This window comes from Typopeltis vanoorti, chromosome 4 (assembly GCF_054136105.1).
Source record: "Typopeltis vanoorti isolate ZY-2024b chromosome 4, IOZ_Tvanoo_1.0, whole genome shotgun sequence".
NCBI lineage: Eukaryota > Metazoa > Arthropoda > Arachnida > Uropygi > Thelyphonidae > Typopeltis > Typopeltis vanoorti.
The window spans coordinates 165,358,247-165,382,396 of record NC_143552.1 but is presented as its reverse complement, the minus strand read 5'-3'; the positions used below and the strand labels follow the sequence as shown (position 1 = coordinate 165,382,396).

Below are 24,150 nucleotides of genomic sequence, written 5' to 3'. Positions count from 1 at the left end.
GGCAATTCATGTGAAGTCAACAGAATTTCTATACTAGTAGCCTAGCTGTAAAGATACTTCGTGTGCAAACTTTGTTTGCTTAGACTTGGATAAAGGATTAAACAAAAACAGAAGTTTTTGGAAAGTTAATTTACTTCATAACCAAATAAAAAAAACTTTCTACAAAGTTATGGTTTATTCATTGGACAATATCCATTCTCACCCTCTATGCAAAAACATTTTAGTGGATGTGCACAAGGCAAAAGAGTTTAATAAATGCAATATGATATATTCAGTATCTGCTCCTTCTTATTCTATTAATGAACAATGACAATGATCCGATAACAGTTCAATGATATGACAACTACTTTCTTGAATGCAGAGAGAATTTTGTGGTGTCTTCTTTGATTGGATTCAAAATGATTTTTCAAAAATGAACATCAAATAAGATAATTCCAAAATATTATATTTGAACATTTATATTTTCTGGAGAAAGTTTGTTTTTTAGTCCCCGTGCAGAATGTTGCTTCTCATGGTACAAATGGAAATGGCAAAAGATTTTAACCAAAAATCTACATACAAATAGCCCAGAATCTGAAGAAAAAGAAAACAAGAAGCAATTTAATATAAGCACCTCTTGTATCATGCTGACCAGTAAGACCACTGTTTTCAGATGAACATTCTATCATTGCATCTGCTAAATTCTCTTTTAGTTGATCTTCAAGATGATCTCTAGCATGCTGCTGTCCTGAAGGGCAGCCATCACCCAAATTTCCACACACCTCTAACATCCCAGGTGACTGTTCAAAACTGCCTGAAAAAAAATATTATATAAGAAAAATATTTCAATGCTAAAATAATATGTATGTTGTTTAATGTTTAATTAAAACACATAAAAGGTTTCAGAAGAATAGGAATCTTAACATTTTCAAATCTACAAGACACTTGCCTATGTAAGGCTTCGCAGAATGAAGAATGATAGGAGGGAATTCAGATGAGGCTTAGATTCAAATACAGTATCCTCTTCTCTTATTTCCAAATTAAGGATATGATATCCTCTTCTCATACTTTCTTGATAAAACAAGGTTCATTTTATATTTATGCTCCTTTTAATAAAAATATAACAACTGTAAAAATAAGAAAATAACCCATATCAACACATCAAGCTTCTCACCAAGTCATGGTCACCATGACTAAATTGTTGCTTATCAGGAGTACAGGAAAGATTCTGTTGCTGTTTTTAATAAACTTCAAAAGAATCACATAATTTTTGAAATGAAATTTCTGATGCAATACTTTGGAAATTCTGAGCTTAATACACACCTCCTTGTGTATTTCCCACCAATAATAAAAACATGAAATAAATGACATAACCAATAGGAAAAACAGACAGTGTACTGAACATGAGATTTCAGTCAATGTGAGAGACCTACTTTCAGCAACTTGATTATTGAGTTCATTTTCATGCAAACAGTTTTTCAAACAGAATATAAATGAAACAGAAGAAAATTTAAAGTTGAGATTTTATATCTTTCCCCTAGCTTATCCCCTCCCTCCAAAAAGAAATTAATTAAGAATTCATCATTGATATGACTACAGTAATAACAAATCCATACTGGACTATAACAGTATCCTGTATCCCTTTGAAATATATACAAAATTAGTCATAATAAAACTACACCTAGTAACAAATGTATAAAATACAGCAGATGCTCATTAAAGTAAATGCCATTATCATGATGTGCAATAATAAATGACTAAAAGTCCTGAATGAAGCCCACAGCAGCAAGACAATTTTTAGCTTAATATTACATACAATGAGAGATTCAACTATAGCAAAATTCATTTAGCAGTGGATTATATTAAACTCCAAGTCTTGAAACTGTTCAACTGCCAAACTGAATGTAAATGCATTTATTTTTAACTTACTTAACCTACCCAGCACTAAAGCAATATCAATGAACTGTACCAGCGACAGACATCAAACAAAATCATATCTTAGGTAAGGGGAGTTTTGTCTAATATTTGCATGTGTATTTTTTGTTGTTTTATTTTTTATGTGAATCCCACAAAAAATGAATTTTATCTCTCACACTGACAAATGAAATTCATCTCTAAAGATATTCACAAACATCATGCCCAAAGTGGGATCTGAGCCCACAGCCTGTTAGCTGGAGAGCATAGGACCTATCCCCATCCGACCAGGCTAGAAGACTGGCTACCGAAAGCCACTCAGAATTTGGATTGTGAATAGTGAAAAGAATTAATGACAGGAGAGTAGAAATTTTACGAAGTTCAGTTTCAAAATCAGAAACTAAAGCATATAGTTAAATATCATTATGCAAAAAAAATTTATCTGGTGCTAAATTAAGCTTTCTTGGTTTTACAATTTAAGTCAAATCAGTACTTCAATCTATACTTCAATTTACGATGGCAGGTGGCTGCAAGATAAATGTGGTGGCCTTAGCTTTTATTATTTAGCTAAAACATACAAGTGCAAGGATCTGGCAGTGTCTCCAAAATTTAGGAAAACCCAACCAAACTATTATTTTTCTTTTAGTCTAATATAAAAGGAAGTTGCATATCAAGCTTAGTAGTCCTATCTCTTAATATAAATTAAAGATGCCAAGAAGTTATACAACCCCTGGCAAAAAGTATCTGATCAATGTGGTTATCACTACAATGACTGAAAATATACACCGTATATTTCTTGAAAAGTTTGACATATAAATATTTTAGCATGCAAGAAATGAAATAATTCACTTTAAAGTATAAAAAGAAAAGAACATTTTTTGTATGCTTCAAAGATTTAAAGAAAATAAATTATCTGTGTTGGAAAAAAGTGTCCGATCAAGCTGACAGTTGCAAAAAAGTAGGCGATTGCTGAGGAAACAAACAAGTTTTGTTTGTGCAATTGTATGTGTAAAGCATAAAGAAAATGTTTATAAGGAGCAGAATTGTGATTGCAAAATCTGAATTCTATCTACAGCATTAAAGGATGGCTCCTGTGAAAGAAACTTCAAGAAATTAGAAAAATGGAATGATTGAATATCTGAAAGATGGCATATCTCAGAGACAGGTAGCTAGATTACTAAAATGCGCTTAAAGTACTGCATGCGATATTTGGAAAAAAAAATATCATTTGGCTAATAGTGTGAAAAGCATGCCTCAAAGTGGATGTCCACGAACCACTTCAGGCAGACAGCACAGAAAACTGGCTGAACTTGTGAAGACCATGTGACGTTCAACATACAAACAACTTAATGCAGCATGGTTGAACTACAGAGTGAAGGTAAGTGACAGCACGGTACAAAACTGGCTGAATGGTCAAGGATTTCGCTTTTGCAAAGCTAAAACGAAACCTTTTTTTTTGACAAAGCAACACAAAAAAAATACATTTCCAATGGTGTAAAGATCATGTAAATTGAGAATTTGATGATTTGTCTTGGAATCGGTGATAATAACAGTATCTTTGTATATAGAAGAGTTGGTGAAAAGTTCTTAGATGCATGCATTAATATCAAGGTTAAATTTTCAGATGCCACATTTACCATTTGAGGTTGCATAACATCACAAGGTGTTGAAAATTAATCTAACAGATAAGCTTAGGTGTTGATGGTTATTCATGATTTATTTTTTAATGGTATTAACAACACCATACAATTTTATCAAGTCCTGCATAGTTTTTTTTTTTTCCCCATTAGAGGGCACCAAAAATAGGACTTTAGATCTTTTGTCCACAGCAATTTTATTGTTTCACTCACTTACTGTCATGTGTACAAGTGTGTTGTGCTCTGATGATGCTGAGTTGAAATCCAGCGAAATATAAGCAGCTAATAAAACATCTCTTTGATACAATTGTGTGGTGTTGTTAATACTGTGAAAAAATAAATCATGTTGAAAATTATGTATCATGTTACGCACAGTCAACTCCAAAGAAATTTTAGAGTAATTTTTGGTTTAGCATCAAAAAATGGTTCCAGGATTCCAATGACTTCATTTTTCAAGATGATAATGCATCTTGCCACCGCAGCAAATGAATCAAGAACTATCTTCAAAACAATGGAAACACTTCAAGTAAAATTAACTTCACCTTCGAATATCCAGACCTTAATCAGATCAAAAATGTTTGGAATATTTTAAAATGAAAAACTGACACCAAAAGGCCTGCAAATGTTGTCAAATTATGTCAAGCAATCATGGAAAGCTAGAGTGAAATGTTGCCAACTGAGTGTCAAAACTTTATTGGGTCCATGCCATGAAACTCATCATTTGGGCTATAGGAGGAATAACAAAATACTGAGTTAGTGGTTGGATATATATTTCCTGATAAAAGAACGATTGCACACTTTTTTTCTTCAGTGTTTGATTTCTATTCACCTAATTTCTGATTAAAACTACAAAATATTTTTTGTAATAAATTTTATTTCTTTATTAATTGTATGGCATATTTATAACTTTTCAATTTCAACAAAATTTATGTATTGAGGAAAAATAAACCCTAATATATATATACAATGTTAGCATTAGAGTCATTGATTGGATACTTTTTACCAGGGAATGTATTCTTGGATTAATCCTTTATCCAAGTGTAAGCAAACAGTTTGCACGTGAAGTCATTTCACAACTGAGCTACTTGCATATAGACTCTAATGCCTTCACATCAATTGCCTTAGTCTCCCATAATGCAATACACGTATACTTACGGAAATGTTTAATGCTTTACACTATGGGAAGGGCCACATCCCTGACCAGTTTTGACATTTATTGAGGTCACATCAGGGGGAACCAAACCCAGAAGTAATAATACTAAGGTTGAAGTAATGCAGAAGTCATATTTCCATATAAAAGTAGTCAAAAGGTGTCACACCTTATAACTTAATACTCTGGATTAGAGATAGATGTTGAGAGTTTTTCCACTTGGTGATACTATAAATTAAAGATGCCAACAAGAAGTTATATTGTTGGTTTAATCCTTTATCTAAGTGTAAGCAAAGTTTGCATCAATTGCCTTAGTATCCCATAATGTAATGCACATAATCCTTACACACATATATAATGCTTTGCATTATGGGAAGGGCCACTTCCCAGACTGGTTTTAATCTTTATTGAAGTCTTGAAGTGGCCTTTCCCATTATAGAGATGCATAATGCTTTGTATTATACATCTCTGTAAGGATATGTGCATTGCATTATGTGAAATCATTAGCTTCTACATACAAGTAGCCCAGTCTTGAAGTGACTTCACGTGTAAACTTTGTTTGCTTACACTTGAATAAAGAATTAAACCAAGAATATAACTTCTTGGTATCTTTAATTGATAGTATCACCAAGTGGAAAAACTTTCAACACCTATCTCTTACTCTTTATAAAAAATTCAGCAGTAGCTGCACTGCGGTCTTGGTGGGGGGGGGGGGGGGAGAGAAGGTTGAAGGACTGACTAAATAAAATACTTAATGTTGTTTTATGCTAAAGATTGTGCTTCTGGACGTGAGAATTATTCAAGTGAATCAGTCTTTCCAGAAAGAAAACTGTTGCTCAGAAGCATTTCATAAACCACGTAATGCACCTATCGGATTGATATGTTTGTCCACCCTGCTAATTATTATTATTATTATTATTATGTAACACATCCAGGGAGTCCAAAGACTCATTGAAGGAGAGTGTGCCAACAGCGTCGAACGATTGATCCCCTTCTAACTACTAACATCGCTCAAACTTGTGTAACTTTTTGCTGTGCCATTAGTAGCAGAGGCTCTACCAGCTAGTGCTGTAACTAGGCAGCTACAATGGGTGCACAGGCCCAGGATGAAGGGGACCCTGAAATGGGATATCAAAAAAAAAATAATAAATAAATATCAGCATTATATTTTCATTTTCAAATTTTAAATTTTGCTACCATGGGGACCGATTCATAAATATATATTATTTTTATAAACAAAATTTCTATTTCAATCATATTTATATATTTGTTTATTTTTCAAAGGGGGGGGGGAAATAAAATCTTGTACAGAGCCAATGAAAAACTAGTTACAACACTGTGCATATAACTCTAGGCCTTGGTGGATGAATTCTGGTGATAAAATGTGGCATTTGGAATATCTGCAAAAAACATGGCAAGTCAACTCTCTTTTGATGTATAAGAGACCATCTGCAAGGGCTCAAATGGGACAAAATATCCCATTTGAGCCCTTGAACAGAATTAAAATTTAATGAAATTAAGTATTTAGAATCTCTTAAAAAATGTGTCATGTCATCTTAATTCTGGTTTAAACTGAACCATTTTTAATTGCAAATTTAGGAATGATGATTTGAAACAATATAAAATTATTCACAAGAAATACAGAAGAATATACATATAATCACTATAAATGAGGAATCAATGAGAAATCACTATAAATTTGGAATATCTGCAAAAAACATGGCAAGTCAACTCTCTTTTGATGTATAAGAGACCATCTGCAAGGGCTCAAATGGGACAAAATATCACATTTGAGCCCTTGAACAGAATTAAAATTTAATGAAATTAAGTATTTAGAATCTCTTAAAAAATGTGTCATGTCATCTTAATTCTGGTTTAAACTGAACCATTTTTAATCGCAAATTTAGGAATGATGATTTGAAACAATATAAAATTATTCACAAGAAATACAAAAGAATATACATATAATCACTATAAATGAATACTATTATAAAGTACCTGTTTTGATTGTTGCAGATCACATTCTCCTGCAGCTTCTGAGACTTCATATGTTAATTATTTCTGGCAACCAATGTGAATAATATTGGTTGCCAGAGATATCTATAATTCTCATGTACTTTTTTTTTACCATACTCATAGTATTCACCACTTCCAACTCTACACCTCTTATTCTGTCCTTGCCTATCATATACTGACACATTTCTTCAGCATCTACTCTATAAACTCTTTTAATAACTTATGTTTCTATTTATCACCTATCAACTAAACTTTACAACCTGCAAACCCTCACAGGGTCCATTCCACAGACCTAGCTCACCATTATGATCACTCAACTTGGAATAATTCTCCAGCATTTCCATATTCCCCAAGAAACCCAAACCAAGCAAATCTATACACAGTCCAGATGCAGTTACATCAAAACCTTATAAATAAAGAGGAATAATAACCTGATTATCATTGCATGTCAGTGTGTTCTTCGACATCCCAGTGATCCTTTGAGCCTTGTTGCCCACTTCTGTTAGTTATCCTCTGAAGATCAAATCTCTATTCACCACCGCTCCCAAATTGCTAGCCTCAATCAATCAATTTCTTGCAGTATTCCACCAATGTGATACAGCGCTTATAATCTGATTCCGAAGTACCTTAATATTAAGCTTTGCCACATTAGACATACAACCATAACCCTTTGCTGATAGAGTCAATCTGAGAAAAGATAAAAAAATAATATTTAATTCTTCCAATATTTCATTTTGGTCACTAAGACACATCAGTGTCAGAATACAATATGAGAACTTGTAACACACACACACATGCACACAGAAAGGCAACACAAGATGAAGTGAAACATTGGATGAAAGATGTTGAAAGTTTATTTTTCACTTGGTTAGACTATAATAAATTTAGTTTAATCCTTTATCCAAGTGTGAGCAAACAAAGTTTGCACCTGAAAATATCTTCAGGACTACAAGGTAAGGTAGTACAACACCAGGCAACTCTTAGCAAAGGTGGACCAAGCTAACACCACTCCTATCTCGGTATCTCCCATAATGCAAAACATTATTCCATACTCCTTGCGGATATGTATAATGTTATGCATTAAGGGGAGGGCCACTACCCAGACTAGTTTCGACCTTTATTGAGGTCTCTTCAGTGGGATCCATACATTATACATATCTGCAAGGAGATGTGTTTTGCATTATGGGAGATACTGAGATAGGAGTGGTGTTAGCTTGGTCCACCTTTGCTAAGAGTTGCCTAGTGTTGTACTACCTTACCTTGTAGTCCTGAAGATATTTTCAGGTGCAAACTTTGTTTGCTCACACTTGGATAAAGGATTAAACTAAATTTATTATAGTCTAACCAAGTGAAAAATAAACTTTCAACATCATTCTCTAAATCCAGAGTAATTTAATAAAAGGGTGGCACACCTTTTGGCAACTCCTATAGGTAAAGATGACCTCGCCAATGCTTTTGCCTAATATCTCCACTTCTGGGCCTGGCTCCCACTGAAGCGACCTCAATAAAGGTCGAAACTATTCTGGGTAGTGGCCCTTCCCTTAATGCGTAACATTATACATATCCTCAAGGAGATGTGTTTTGCATTATGGGCGATACTGAGATAGGAGTGGTGTTAGCTTGGTCCACCTTTGCTACGAGTTGCCCGGTGTTGTACTACCTTACCCCAGTCCTGAAAATATTTTCAGGTGCAAACTTTGTTTGCTCACATTTGGATAAAGGATTAAACTAAATTTATTATTGGATGAAAGATGAAAGAGTCCTAACTGGGTGGAGCACCCTCCGTGGGCACCTGTTGGCATAGTATGTAAACGGAACTCAAAGTATTACTGTTTCTCATATTTTGGGAAGTTTTATACAACAATATTTATTCAAATTAAGCTGATTTTTGAGAGCAGCTACCCACAAATGATTCAGGCAACTCATTCTATTCATTCACCACTCTCCAAGTTAAAAATCTAGTCCTCATGCCCTTGCTAACAACACTCTTAACAAATTCCAGGGATGACCTCTTGTTATATCACCTCTAGCCAAGTGTTGAAACATTTGCTCTGCATGATTGCTTTAAGGAGCCTCCATAGTGCCTCCATCAGTCAGTATAGACAAAGCTATTTGGTCAGAAAGACCTGGGTTCAATTCCCATACATGACATGAGGAACCTTCATATGGTCTCTTTCAACTAAAGGTTAGCCAGTCTCACACAGAGGTAGAGCGTTTTTTTTGCCTGGAAACTCAGGTTTTTCATCCCTCAGAACAGGCAGACCTGCCCGTGAACACACGTGGATCTAATACATACTTTATCCCTCACTAGGAGGGGTCAACCAGTCCCAAGGGGCAGTGGAGGAACATGGGGGAACTCCACATGAATGAATAAATAAATAAATTATTAAATCCCTTTAAGAACCTTAAATGTTTCCATCATATCTAACCTTTATTACCTATCAACAACTTTTGCTACCCACAAACCCTCAATAGAGGATGGCACTAGTGTCGTTAGTGACTGTGGCGGCCGTGTTGAATTGTGCTGGAAAACGTGTTTTTAAATTAAAGTATAGTGTGCCTTTTTGTCTCAAATTCTGCTGCAGTTGTGCTTCAGTTAGATACAAGTGTCCTTCAGTAGTATTATTGTTTGAAATTCTGTTGTATATATTGTGTTTTCGCTGCTGTTTGTTTCACTACTTCAGCGACTAAAGATGGCGTCCAACAAGAAACGTACGTTAGCGACTCGCAGAACTTCTCTACGAAAATCAGGCTCTGCATTGGATTTTTCGCAGTGGGTGCATTGCGGAAGCTGTTATATATATGCACCGAGGAATGTGAAGGATCTGTGGACTGTTTGGCCCAAATGACAAGAAAGAAAACGTCGCCATATGTGAGAAGTGTTGGGATAGGCTGGAGCGATTAGGCATGGAAGCAGATGTCAGGACTATAGCAGATGAACTTTGGCAGGAGTTCAAGAAAATGAAAAGTGATCTTCACTTTTCATTTTTCACTGACTATTGCCAAAAATTTGGCATTAGTCAGTGGGCAGGGAAACTAAAATTGAAAAGGTTGAGCATAAGAGGGAGAAACTTAAGCAGTGATTGTATAATTGTTGATCCTTATTCACAGAATAAATTGCAAAATAGAGGGGATAAAAATCGGCAAGGGACTATGGAAATTAGTGATATGTATATCAGTTGTAAAGCTGGCACAAGAACCAAAGGGAATCTGCAATTTTTGTATACAAATGCAATTAGCATTCGAAATAAGAGGGAATTTTTGGCATTTTTGGCATTAGTCAGTGCAATCTAACCAAAAGTTGTAGGCATTAGAGAAACTTGGCTGTCAGCAGAAGATGTGGTCACTGGAATTGAATGCGATGGGTATCTTCTCAGGGAGGATAGAGAAGATAGAACAGACAGAGGAGTACTGTTGATGACAGCTGATGAGTTGCAGCCAAAGAAAATAGTATATCAAGATGACAGACATGTGAATGATAGTACATCTGAGGTGGTCTGGTGTGAAATAGTGACCAACACAATCAAATATACAGTTGGTTGCTGCTATAGGCCAGGGGGGGTATAGGGAGTGATATTGAATTCATGCATCAGCAAATTAATGCAATGAGTGCAGGGTTAGTGATTATTATGGGGGATTTTAATTATGGTGATATCGATTGGAAGGAGGAAATATCATGTGGCAAAAAGGAAATTGAATTCATACATCTTCTATGAGATAATTACTTGAAACAGCACATAACTGAAGGGACACGTGGTGTGAGAGTGTTGGACCTGGTCATTGGTTCAGAGGATATATGTATAAGTAAGGTGTCCTCGTTACTTCCAATTGGTGAAATGATCATGTGGTATTGACTTGAGAGGTTGCAAAATTTGTGGATTTCTCTCTTAAGAAGGGATATATACAGAACTACAGGTTAGGCAATTATAACAAGCTTCGGAGTGAACTTACAGCCATCTCATGGCAGAACATATTGCAGGGGAAAGATGTTAGCAGTGCATGGGATAAAATCAGCGGGTATCTGAGGAAGGCAATATCAGATTGTGTCCCACAGTCAAGAAGACAAACAAGGTAGGCGTTAGATGGACGAGTAGTAGTATCAAGCTTGATCTGCAAAAAAAGAAAATGTTATGGAGAATTTACAAGGAGAAAGGCAATCAGTACACCCATGAGCAGTACAAGGCTCAAGCTAGGAAGGCATAGATCTACTGTCCAAATAATTACTCTAGATATGATAGACATTGTTTTGATAGTTTGGGTCTCCCACGATGAGTTTACTGACTCCATGGAGATACCCATAATAATAATTACTGGTATCTCCATAATAATTAAGCGATTCTTGTGATGATGGGAGGAATCTTTATATGGTCTTTTTCAATCGAAGGTGAGTTAGCTGATCTCATACGGAGGTAGCAGTGTTTTTTCTCCCGGAAACTCTGGTTTTTCATCCCTCATACAGACAAATTGGCCCTTCAGAACACACGCAATTTACAGACAAAAAATACTTGCTGTGGTGGCGGTGGTGGCCAGTAGATGGCGCTGATGTTGATGATTGGTAGTCGAAGTTTGGTGTAGTGGTGGAGACTGAGAGTTGTACAATAGTTGTCCTCCAGCGATGAGTCTTCTGACTCCTTGGAGGTGTCACGAATAATAACAATAATAATAATCTATCCTCAGGAAGCATTTCACAGACCACTAACCATCTTGGTCACTTACCTCTGGATCCTTTCCACCACTTCCTCATTTCCCAGAAACTCAGGTGACCAGACCTCAGCACAGTAATCCAGATGCAGATATATCAAATGCGGATATATAAAGAAGAATGATAACTCCCTTATCTCTGTGTGTTAGTGTATTCTTCAAAAACCAAGTAATCTGTGAGCAATATGTCCTCTAAACTTCAACTCTCTATCTACTACTATGCCAAAATCCTTGGCCTCTTCAATTTCCTGCAGTACAGTTCCCTCAATGTGGTATACAGCTTGTAATCTTTGTATCTCAAAATGTATAACTTTATATTTTTCCACATTAAATTGACATCTATTATGTTGCCCATACTGTCAACCTATTTAAATCATCCTGCAAACTCTCTACATTACCTTGATTAACTATTACTCCACTCAACTTTGCATCATCAAGAAACAACTAAATATTGCATTAAAATTATTTCCTATATCATTTATGTACAAATTTAAACGTAGTGGTCCAAGTACAGAGCCCTGCAGCACCTAGTTGCTAGTCTTCTCCTGGACTCTGCTCCTCCATATACCTTTTTTTTTTTCATATCTGTCCATCAGCTACCCTTCTTTTCTGTTATTGAAAGAAAACTCTTTCATATCTTCTCTCAACTCCATACTACATTCTAAGAGCTACATTCTTAGATGAGGTTGCAACAAAATCATTCATGATTTTGTTGCAACCTCATCAAGTACCCTCTTATCATAGAATCACCATAAATACTCTCCTCTCACTCTGCCTTTATCATATATTCTTTTCTCTTTGCTCCCATGTGCTGCATCACTCACCACGTCGTTCTGTCTCCAATCTTGCATAACCTCATGCTTTGTCCTGCGAAAGACTCTACATAGGCATGCTCTCTCTCTCTCATAACAACACGCCATCATTCTTCTGATCTTTCACTACAACTTTCACATTATCATTCATATTTTGTTCACTGATGCTCACCCCTCCTTCCTATATACACTAGTGCTGACACATTTTCAAGCCTATTGTCAGCAGCATTTGCCACTTTGGTCTCTCTCGCTCTCTTTTCACACAGCCCACACTTCTGGCACCCACTTAAAACACTCCCAACCAATTCTCTCACCACTCTGAAACCTACAATCATTCACTATTGATTACAGGTGCATTTCACATATACTACATCTCATACCCCCCCCCCTCCCCCCATACTGAATTCTTTAAGCAATGATGATGTTTTGGCTGACACTGTTGTGGTTCGTAGTGATGTCACATGCCTCACTATAATCTTACAATATAAACTATTAAAATTATTATATATTATAAATTATATTATAAAACTATTAAAAAAAGTAAAGTTTTTCTCCCAGAAACTTGTTTTCTTTAACTCCACAATATTACAAAACATCAACCACAGAACTCCCATTATTTACAGATATGAGTGTTAGGATTTGCTACCATGAGATGACAGCAGTTGTTTCCCACACTTTTCTCTCTCTCTCTCTCTCTCTCTCTCTCTCTCCTGAAAAGATCTGATTCACATACAGTCTAGGCTAACTATCAATCAGTGAAGGCTTAAAGAATAGAGACTGTCTACCATCTGTCTTTAAAAAGTTAAACAGGACTAAAAGAGCTCTGTCTTTGGGAAATAAAAGATGTTATACGATTCATGCATTCATAAAAGAGTTTTACTTTTCTGTCTAACCCATCGTAGCATTTATGTAAGATTTAAAAAAAAAAAAAAAGTGCCATTGCTTCCACCTTTCCAGTCATGGGAAGTCATGATAAATGTAAATTATCAATTTTTTCCATAAATAACTTCATCTACCTGTTGAAACATAAAAAAAGATACACAATATTCATTTGCTCTTCTATACCTTTCATTACCAAACAAAAGTGAATTTTTCCTTAGGATCACTTTTGCATTAACTGGAATTTCAGATTCAGTTAGAACAAACAAATGACTTTCAAAAACATTTTTGAAAACATTCCAAATTGACTACGGAAAGAAAACAAAATATAGTCTTGAAGGTTCATGATTCAAATTACACACATTCATGCTTTTGTCATTATAAGATAATATAATGAAGATTTGTAATTGGTAAAAAGGGATGAACAACTAATAGCACAGTAAAATTTTGCTGTGGAAATTAAATGAAAATTATAAATTTTTTCCATAAATAATTTTGGATAAATATAAAATAAAAGATAAAGATTTCCAATTTTAGCATTTATATAGTTCCAAGCTTAAAATATTATGTGACAGTTGGAAACTTGCAATATTTTCTCTTCCAGAGAGTTTATGGTTCTGAGTGAAGCACTGGAGAGAGGACAATCATGTTTTTAAGAGACTCACTGAAAATTCATTGCTAGAGTGGACCTAAAAGAAAACTTTTTATTCCATTTTTTATTTTCTAATAAATGTCATACTTTTGAGGAAATTTATTCCTAGAACTAACCCCCAATGGTAGGGGCAGTGTTTTTTCTCCAGTTGACCACAGAGAATCATGTACTACAGTTGACTAACTATAGCAAGCTTATAATAACAAACCACTGCAAAGTCCCAGATAAAACTTAATATTAGGTTTTCAATGAAGATTTTAGGCCTCAGATGTTATTTTTAGGTATTTTGTAATTTTTGTAAGTCAGATAATCAGACCTCATTAAATTAACTTTATAGTCATCTGGCCCTTTTTAGGATATTAGTTTTGTTTCAGTTACATCTGAATTGTTTCCAATGATGCTTTAGTTGAATGCCTTGTGCTTGTCACAATTATTATCCAGACCATAATAATGGAGGGGTGGCTGACAGATAGATATCAGAGAGTAGTATATAATGGAACAGAATCTAGGAGAATGAGGGTGATTAGTGGAGTATCTCAGGGTTCTGCATTAGGGCCATTACTCTTTAATTTGTATATCAATGATACAATGAAAGATTTAATGATATATTCATAAATGACCTCTCCTATTGCTTCTGCCTTAGTATCTCCACGTTTGGGTCTGCCTCCCACTGACGAGACCTTTATTGAGGTCTCGTCAGTAGAAACAGGTCTGGCCCTTCCCTTATTGCCTATACATGTATAGGCATTAAGACAGTATATACATGTCTGCAAGGAGATGTGCTTTGCATTATGGGAGATACTGAGACAAGGACTGATGAGAGCTTGGTTCACCTTTGCTCAGAGTTGCCTGGTGTTGCACTACCTTACCTCAGTCCTGAAGATATTTTCAGGCGCAAACTTTGTTTGCTTACACTTGGATAAAGTATTAAACTAACTTTATTATATTCAGTTGTTGTTTGCTGATGATGCAAAACTGGGGAGAGCAATAGTTGATAAAGGTGCAGGATTATTTAAATAACCTAGCACTGTGGGCAAAGGATCATGATTATCAATATAATGTTGTAAAATGTATGGTTATGCACTTTGGGTTGAAAGGGTTGCATATGGTTTATCATAATGATGGTAGTGGATTGCAGGAAAAAATGATGAGGCGTTGGTGATAATGGTGGGCAGAGTATTGAAGCTCAGAGGGCATATTGCAAAAGTTGGTAAAATAGCTCTAAGGATTGCTTGGATGTTGAAAAACAGACTAACAAGTAAAGATTAGGAAGTTATTATCCTTTATTAGATATGTGAAGAGCCAAAACCGGTCTGGGTAGTGACCTTCTCTCATAATGTGAACAAAAATACAGTTCCTAGGAGCTAAGCTCACATTATGGGCAAATATCAAGAATAGTGATCGGAGCTCGCTCCACCTCTACCACGAGTTGCCCCAGCTTGCACTACCCTTTGGGATCAGTGCTGCAGTATCCAGGTATTTGCTTACGCTTGGAATCGCCGAACTTTATATATAGTTTTTACTATATTTGGCATGAAACTCTGAGTTTCTTATTCGGCTAAGAAACTATATGGGATGTAATATCCCTTAACTTAAACAAGTTATTATCCTTCTTTATAAGTCTATGATTTGGCCACATCTTGACTACTGTGCAAAATTTGATCACCTAGGTTTCTGACAACTAGGAGGTGGTAGAGAACATTCAGAGATAAGTGACTAAGCAGGTGACAGGTCTGTGGAATGCTCCCTATGAGGATAGGTTAAAGGTTTGTGAGTTACCAAGTTAGTTGATAGACAGAAAGAGGAGGAGACATGATAGAAATTTCTAAGATATTAAAAGGGGTTTTATAAAACTGATAGAAAGGAAATTTTTCAATATATGACAAATAGAGAACTATGGACCATCTGCAGAAGTTTTGTAAGAGTATGATTAGTAGAGGTGCACAGAGAGTGGTGAATGAGTGGAATGGATTACCAGAATTAGTTGCAAGTTCCCTGATGTTGAATGAACTTAAGGAAAAGTATAAGTTTTGTGTGTATAATAGTTAATTTGGGTCTCCCATGATGAGTCTCCTCTCTGGACTCCATGGAGATACTGTATAACAATAATAATTTTTACTTAAGCTATGAAGATGCTGGTTAGAAAACCAGAAAAATATTGGTAAGTTTCAATAAATTAAGTTAATGTTTTTATTTGTTGGTGTTGTTAATACTGTGAAACACTAGTATGACTAATAGTATTGATCATCATCATCATCAAGCACTTCAAGGATTTAGGCCTATTATTGCCTGCCTCAGAAGCCATCAGTAAGTATCTTCAATGGACGACTGGTTTTTCTTTTTACTGATGGCTTATAACAAAGAACTTGTTTGGGTAGTCTTTCTGTCTGCAATATTTTAACATGCCACATCCAATTGTATTTATATTTCTTTATTTTCTCTATTATTGGATTAATTCTTTTGTTATTTCTCCCTTTCTTTTATGATCAAATAGGTTATATTGTGCTGTATTCCTCATAAATTTCATTTCAGCTGCTATTAATCTTTGCTTGTCTTTTTATTATCCAAATTTCAGTTCCATATAGCAGCATTAATAAAGATAGCATATTATAAACTGTTTAGTCAAGTCTGCTTTTGTACCAGATTGCATTTAAGCACAGAATTTACCACACCTGTTATTTTTAGATATTTTGTAATTTTCATTAGAGAAAGTTGTTGGAAGTTTTCCACTTGGTTATACTAAAAATTAAAGATACAAAGAAATTATATAATTCGTTTAATCCTTTACCCACGTGTAAGCAAACAAGTTTGCACCTGAACTATTTTGAGGACTGAGGCAACTCACATAAAGACACTAATAACTTCACATCACTTGCCTTAGTATCCCATAATGCAAAGCACATCTCCTTGCAGAGATGTATAATGCTATGCATTATGGGAGGGATCACTACCCAGACCAGTTTCGATCTCTATTGAGGTCTCATCAGTGGGAGCTTCTTTATACAAGTTGCCCAAGTCCTGAAAATAGTTCAGGTACAAACTTGTTTGCTTACACTTAGATAAAGGATTAAACTAAGTACATAATTTCTTGGTATCATTAATTTATTGTATTTTCATTTTTATGTTTTTTTCATCTTCATATGAAATAATCATCATCATCAAATTCCTGCCATGTACCCTCAAGGGGTGTACAGGATATGATAGTACTACATAAAAAATTTACATCATTACTAACTTCCTATCTACAATTTTCCTCAAGATTAGTCTGTTACTTGTCAAAACTCCAACATTATCAAATCTTATACTTCTATCGTCTAAGGTACTTTGTACCATATCAATCAACCTATATCTTGGTCTTCCTCTGAGTCGTTTTCCTGCCAACCTGGCAGAGAACAAACTTGTTTTGCCGATCTTTACTCGCCCATTCTGTTTAAGTGATCATACCACCTGAGATTAGCTCTGCTAACGCATTCCTAGATGCTGACAATGGCAAGTTCTTTCCTAATATCCTCGTTTTTAATATGATATTGCCATTGATGCCATCTGTTCATGCCTCTAATCTTTCTCAGGACTCTCATATCTGCAGTCTCTAGTCTTTGGTCAAGTGTTTTACTTCTGACCCAGCTCTCAGATCCATTAGTCAAAACTGGTTTGAACACTGTCTTGTATATAGCTAATTTAGAGTTCTGACTAATTTCTCTCTTATTCCATATGAATTTATCCAATTGACTTCCTACTATACTAGCTTTATTGATTCTGTTGTTCATTTCCATATTTAATTTACCATCTTCACTAAAAATTGTGCCTAAGTAGGTGAAATGTTTTACTTGTTCCACAGGTTCTCCGTTCACAATGTAGTTGACATTTTCAACGATTCTGCCTATTTTCATTGTCTTTGTCTTTTTATTACTGACCTTCATACCATATCTATTACAACAGTTATTCAATTTAGTCAGAGAATCTTGCAGACTTGTAGCGGGTTTATTTAGAAGTATAACATGGTTCGCATAAAGCAAAGAGCTGACATTAACATCTCCAATTTTGATATCATGTTTAATACCACTTTCCTTCATAATTTGATCCATATGGATAATGAATAACAGAGGGGATAATGTACAGCATTGTTTCACACCAGATTTAACATTAAACCATCTTCCTGTACTTCCTTCAATTCTAATTGCTAACTTACAACTCAAATAAAGACTAAGTATTGCTTGATATAATGCTCTATTGACACCATATAACTATAGCGTATTGAATAGCTTCTCTCGCGGCACCTTATCATATGCCTTTTCCAGATCTACAAAACTCATATAGAGATCTTTGTTATATTCCCATGATTTCTCCACTATTTGTCATATAGTGAAGATCTGATCCCTGACAGCCTCTATTTGGCTGGAATCCAGTTTGTTCTTCACCAAGCTTTTCTTTTACAATTCTTCTGAACCGTTTCTCAAGTATACTTGCATATATCTTACCAGGAACACTCAGTAGGGAAATATCTCTGTAATTCTTACATTCAGTTTTATTTCCCTTTTTATATATGGGTACTATGAGAACTCTACTCCAATCATCAGGAATTCGTCCCTCTGTCCAGGCCTTCTGAACTATGCAGTGCAGTCATTGCAAGACTTTTATACCACCATACTTCAGCTCGAATAACCTACTCGAATATCGTTTACACCTGCTGCCTTTCCACATTTTAAGCCTTTGATGGCTTTTTCTACTTCAAGTATGGATATGTATTCCTGATTGTATGCCTGTTGAGTGTTTTTTACCACTGTGCTATCCCTGCTTGTTTCATTTAGCGATTTCTCTAAATAATTACTCCATACTTCAAGGATATCTTTTTCTCCCGTTTTTATGTCACCTTTATCATCTCTGACTCCTTTTACAGTACTCTTTCCTCCATTTCTAAGCTTCTTCAATAACCTACAAAATATTTTGCCACCTTCTTGATATTTATTTTCTATGTTCTTGCCAAAGTCCTCCCATGACTTTTGTTTAGTTAGTTTTACACAGTGTTTAGCTTTCTTACATTTGTCTCTGTATTCTCTAAGAGCAGAAGCTGAATTATTTGCCAGGAACTTTTGATATGCTTTCTTCTTTTCCTCCATTGCCTCTTTAACTTCCTGTGTCCACCATGGAGTTCTGATTTTTTTATCCTTGCAGACAACCTCACCACATGCTTCTCTGGCTGAATCAATCAGGGTTTTCTTCAAGGCTTGCCACTGAATCTCTAAAGTTTGGTTCCTGTTCTCAAACTCTTTCATTTTTTCTTCAATAATCTTTGTGTATTTTAGTCTACAGTTCACATCTAAGAGCTGCTCAACTTTTATTCACTTTAAAACTTTCTTACATGTTATATTTTTCAATATGAAATTCAATTTTGTCTTGCTCAAGACTAAATAGTGATTCACTTCCAATTTCAAATCCTCTGTACCCTCTGGTGTCCTGCACCAGGGAGAAAACATCACAATCAACAATAACATAGTCAATGAGATTTTTCTTATTTCTTGCCTCTTCTCTCCATGTGAATTTGTGCATATTTTTATGTTGGAACATGGTGTTAGTAACAACCAGTCCATGTCCTGAGCAGAAATCCAACAAATATTTGCCATTTTTATTAGCTTTGCTCTTTTCTCCAAATTTTCCCAATATATTTTTGTATGTCTGACGATCATTTCCTACTCTGCTATTTAGATCCCCAACAAGGACCAACTTTTCCTTTTTCAATGTGTCAGATGCTTTCTCTAAAGCATTAAAAAATTCGTCCACTTCTACCTTAGTAGAACCTTCTGTGGTACCATAGGCACAAATAAGTCTCATTGTCCAGTTCCCTATTCTGATATTTGCCCATATCACTCTACTTGAGACTGCCTGCCATTCAAGAAGATTAGACTTCTATTTAGTGTTGAATACAATGGCTACTCCTTCTTTTCCTTGATTGTCATTGCCTGAATATAACATTTTGTATTTACTGCTCAGAAAGATCTCACCAGTTTTTGTCTTTTTTTTGTTTCAGTCACTCCTATTATGTCAATCTGCACTTATCTAATTCCTCAGCTAGCTCTCCATTTCTTTGCCATTCAGGCTTCTTATGTTGATAGTACCGATCTTTAACTCTGGTGATGTTGAGTTGGGGTGGTTTTTCAGATTTGTTCCAGTAACTGACTTTTCGCTGTTCGCACTGGTTCCCTGGTGAAAACAACGGGGGCCTTGTTTAACCGGGCGACGCCCCAGCCGGCATGAAATTTTGTCATGTTGTACCATCATTTTATAATTTGGTTTAAGACAATAAGAATTACAATTTGGTCAGCTAAATCCCAAATTGCCAGCCCATCCTCGTTTGTTCAATATCCGGGTAGATACCCAATAGGGTGCACCACGAGAAGGTGAGGATTTGACATTAGTTCAGAAGCCCTGGTCGGTTCTCCCCATTCCTTTAAAGGCGATGTGGAGGTCTCCTCTCAGTTATACAGCTTTGACCCTTAAGCACCCCATATGAAATAATGCAACCTAAATTTACAAAATAATTAACCTGTTATAAAATTTTGTTATTTATTACTATTTACTTCTAATTGGACCTTTAAAAGCCATGACAGCATTATGCTATTCTAAAAGAAATTTGCTATAGTAAACCTTCAGTGTATTATTATAACTATTTTTTTCATCTCTGTGAGTTCATTTTAGTGAGCATCTACTGTAGTGTAAAGTATGTTTCACCTTTGTTGCTATATATATATAAAAAAAAAAAAAAAATAATAAAAAAAAAATAATAATAAAAAACCTGCATTTTCCCTGACATCAAGTAAATATACTTTAATAACTAATTATTTGTGTGATCTTTTACATATAGTAATTAAACAATTTGTTGTTGGTTACATACATTTGCTTGATGAAGTTTATAAGCCCACATCAATTGAAAATTGTTATTTTGAAGAAAGAGCTAACATGAAAGATGCCATTCCTAAAATGATTGTTTAAACAGCGCAATGCTAAACAACTCATACAAAAATAGTATATTCTATAAGCAGTTGTATTGCTATCACTTTCCGAAATTTTAATTCCATTGTTCAAACAGCAGTCAGGCTTTTCTAAGTAATTTCCAGGTGAGAAAGGGTATTTTACCCTTTCTCACCACAGACTTAATAAAATTGCCAAAGCCAAGTACTTTTTAAGGCTTATATCACAAACAATGATTACGTTGATAATATATTAAAAAACAGCATTACTAAAACACATAATATAAAATTATAAGTATGTAAATTAATAATATATGTTGATATTTACATAGTATGGATGTTTCAAGTGTAGTTGTAGAACATATCCAAGGATTTAATATTAGTTTTAGTCATTATGCATCAAATACATCAAACACAATTTATGCAGACAGAGACAAAACTGATGATTATTATAATATTCTTAAAATTATACTGTATCACCAATCAAAACATAATAAAGAAAAAAATTCTAGAAATAATTACTATTTAGAAGAGAGAGATTTAAAAGCTCTCTCACCTATCTTGTCAGATGTCACTCCCTCTAGGAAATTGACTACCATGTGTCTCCACCATGTCCTATTCTGCATCTCTCTGCTGCATTCCTCATATGACAGATAGGTGCAGTCTTCTATATTTTTCATTCACTTCAGTCTTTGTCTTCCCCTCCTTCTCTTTCTCTCAACAGATCCTTCAAGAAGTGCCCTTTGTAAGCAGTTATGTCTAAGAATATGTCCGAAACAGCTGACTTTTCTCTTCTTAATTTCTTTTATCAGGCTTCTTTCTTCACCTATCATCTGTAGTACCTCTTTGTCTTTCCATGATATCCTCAAAATTTTGCAGCATCCACATTTCAAAGGCCACCAGTTTTTTCACACTCCGAATGGAGACTGTCCATGTCTTTACTCCATATACGAGGGTGGTCTGAAAAGTTCTCGGCCTCAACCAATGACAACACCGTTGGCACAATTTTTTTTTTTTTCTAAGTTGGTATATCTGTCATAAGCATCCATGTGAAATTGCAAGTCATTCTATCAGGTAATTTGTTTTATACAGCTGTTCTGAAGCAAAAGTGTTGTCTGTATCATTTGAAATGGATAAAATTGAGTATTGTGCGGTTATAAAATTCTTTGTAAAAGAAGGTTTAACAGCAAAAGAAATTCATTCACAGTTCATAAAAGTTTATGGGCACATTTCTCCTTTGTTTTCGACAATTAAGAAATGGGCTGCCGAGTTTAAACATGGCCGTACCAACCTTGAAGATAATCCACATGAAGGATGTCCAAAAAGTGTTACAACACCAGAAATCATTGATCAAGTGCATGATAACGTATCGGATGACAGGTGAGTCAAAAGTGTGTGAAATTGCTGAGGCTATAGGCATTTCAGAAGAACTTGTAGGATATATTTTGCATGAAGAATTGCAAATGAAAAAGCTTTGCACAAGATAGGCGGCACGCTTGCTCACAGCAGATAAAAAACGCACTCGCATGAAAATCTCTGAACAGTGATTGGAGCAATTTAACAATAATAAAACTGATTTTGTGCATCAATTTATTACTATGGATGAGAATTGGATTCACCATTACACACCAGAATCCAAATAGCAATCAAAACAGTGGACAGAAGAAGGTTGTTCAACACCAAAGAAAACAAAGTCATTCCATCAGCAGGAAAGGTCATGGCATCAGTGTTTTGGGATGCTAAAGGCATTTTGTTTATTAATTATCTTGAAAAGGGTAAAACAATTCAAGGGTAACACGATATAGTCTGCAGGACTATATCGCCTCAAAATATTATTATTATATAACACCTCCAGGGAGTCCAAAGCCTCATCAAGGGAGGGCACCTACTCTACAACTGACCGTATTCACCAACCACAACTATCTCCATCATCTACGCCAGCGGTGTTCAACCTTTTTTACTACGCGAGCTACTTTTCTATAAAAAGTCATTCGGCGATCTACTCTCTTATATATAAGTTACTCGGCAATCTACTCTCTTATATAGATCACGTTCCCCCAACCTGATATCTGATTACACACAAATAACTAAAAAAAATACACAACTAAAAACTTTTTGTGTTTAAAAATTTATTTATCACTTTTATTTTAATACAACAAAAAAAAATATATATATTGGAATAAAATATTTATTTCTCTATTTTGGAAAACCAAAGTTAGAAAAAACAACAGATTGATTACAAACTCACAAGTTACAGGAAATGCTGGTTGATTTAAAAAAAAAAAAAAAGAAGCTAATGTGAAATTTGGCATTGTTTGAACCTCGCAATATTTTCATAGTCAAGATGATATGAAGAAGTGGCCAATCGCAGACATTCATCCAAATAATCATTTGTAATTTGGTTTCTTAATTGATTTTTTATGACGGTTATATTTGAAAAAGCAGATTCTGACAAGTATGTCGATCTGACATACAACAGAATTTTTCGTGCAATATCAGTTAATATTGGGAATTTCTCATGTACATACTTCCAAATGACTTCATTGTTTATTGATTTTAAATGTAAACTATTCTGAATGGTTATTATCTCAAGTTCTACTTCAGCTTGGTTTATATCAAACAGCCCACTAATTTTATTTGAAATTTCTGTGATGTTCAAGTTTTCTTGAAATGGATTATTGATAAAAGATACAATCATTTCAGTTTTATTAAAATCTTTAAATCTTGAATTTATTTCTTCCTCAAATAATTCTATTTCATGAATAAATTCTTTTAAATCATAGCGAAGCATTTCTTGATTTTGTTTCAAAAAATTTTAATAAATATGGGAGATGTCTAAATTCACGGTCATTTATATTTTCCTTTAATAAAAGTAAGTATTGTTGGAAAGTTTTTATTGAACTTAACATGTCAATTAAATTTTTATCTCTACCTTGTAACTCTAAATTTAAATTGCTTAATTTCGTACAGAAATCTACTAAAAATTATAAGTGTAACAACCATCTTTTATCACTCAATTGTGGATAAATATCTCCTTTTTCATCAAGAAAATATTTTATATGGTCAATTAATACAAGAAATCTTTCTAAAAATTGACTTCTGCTGAGCCAGCGAACATTGTTGTACAACAGAAGTTCCCTATCATCATCTGCCTGTAATTTAAATAACTGCCGTTGCAGGGCTTTTCCTCGAACAGAATTTACAATTTTAAATGTAATATCCAAAACATCTTTTGTTTAATCTTTTACTACATAATACTTGTTGGTGAATAATACAATGGTACGTTAAAAAATCTGGATATTTGTCATCATTTTTACATAATGAAATGAAGTCTGATTTATTACCTATCATTGCAGGAGCACCATCAGTAGTAATAGACACAAGTTCAAAAAGCGGAAGTTTGTGTTGCTTTACAAATTCATTAAATGCTGAAAAAATGTCTTCT

General features: G+C 34.7%; 1 protein-coding gene across 1 annotated transcript in view; it reads right to left on the bottom strand.

Moving 5' to 3' along the window:
• Nucleotides 1-24,150, bottom strand: part of rudhira (breast carcinoma-amplified sequence 3 protein rudhira) — a 532,797-nt gene that overhangs the window by 92,322 nt on the left and 416,325 nt on the right. The window contains exon 21 of the mRNA XM_090391579.1: nt 614-793. Within this exon, the coding sequence (XP_090247705.1) occupies nt 614-793 (180 nt within the window). The remainder of the gene's footprint in view (nt 1-613; nt 794-24,150) is intronic.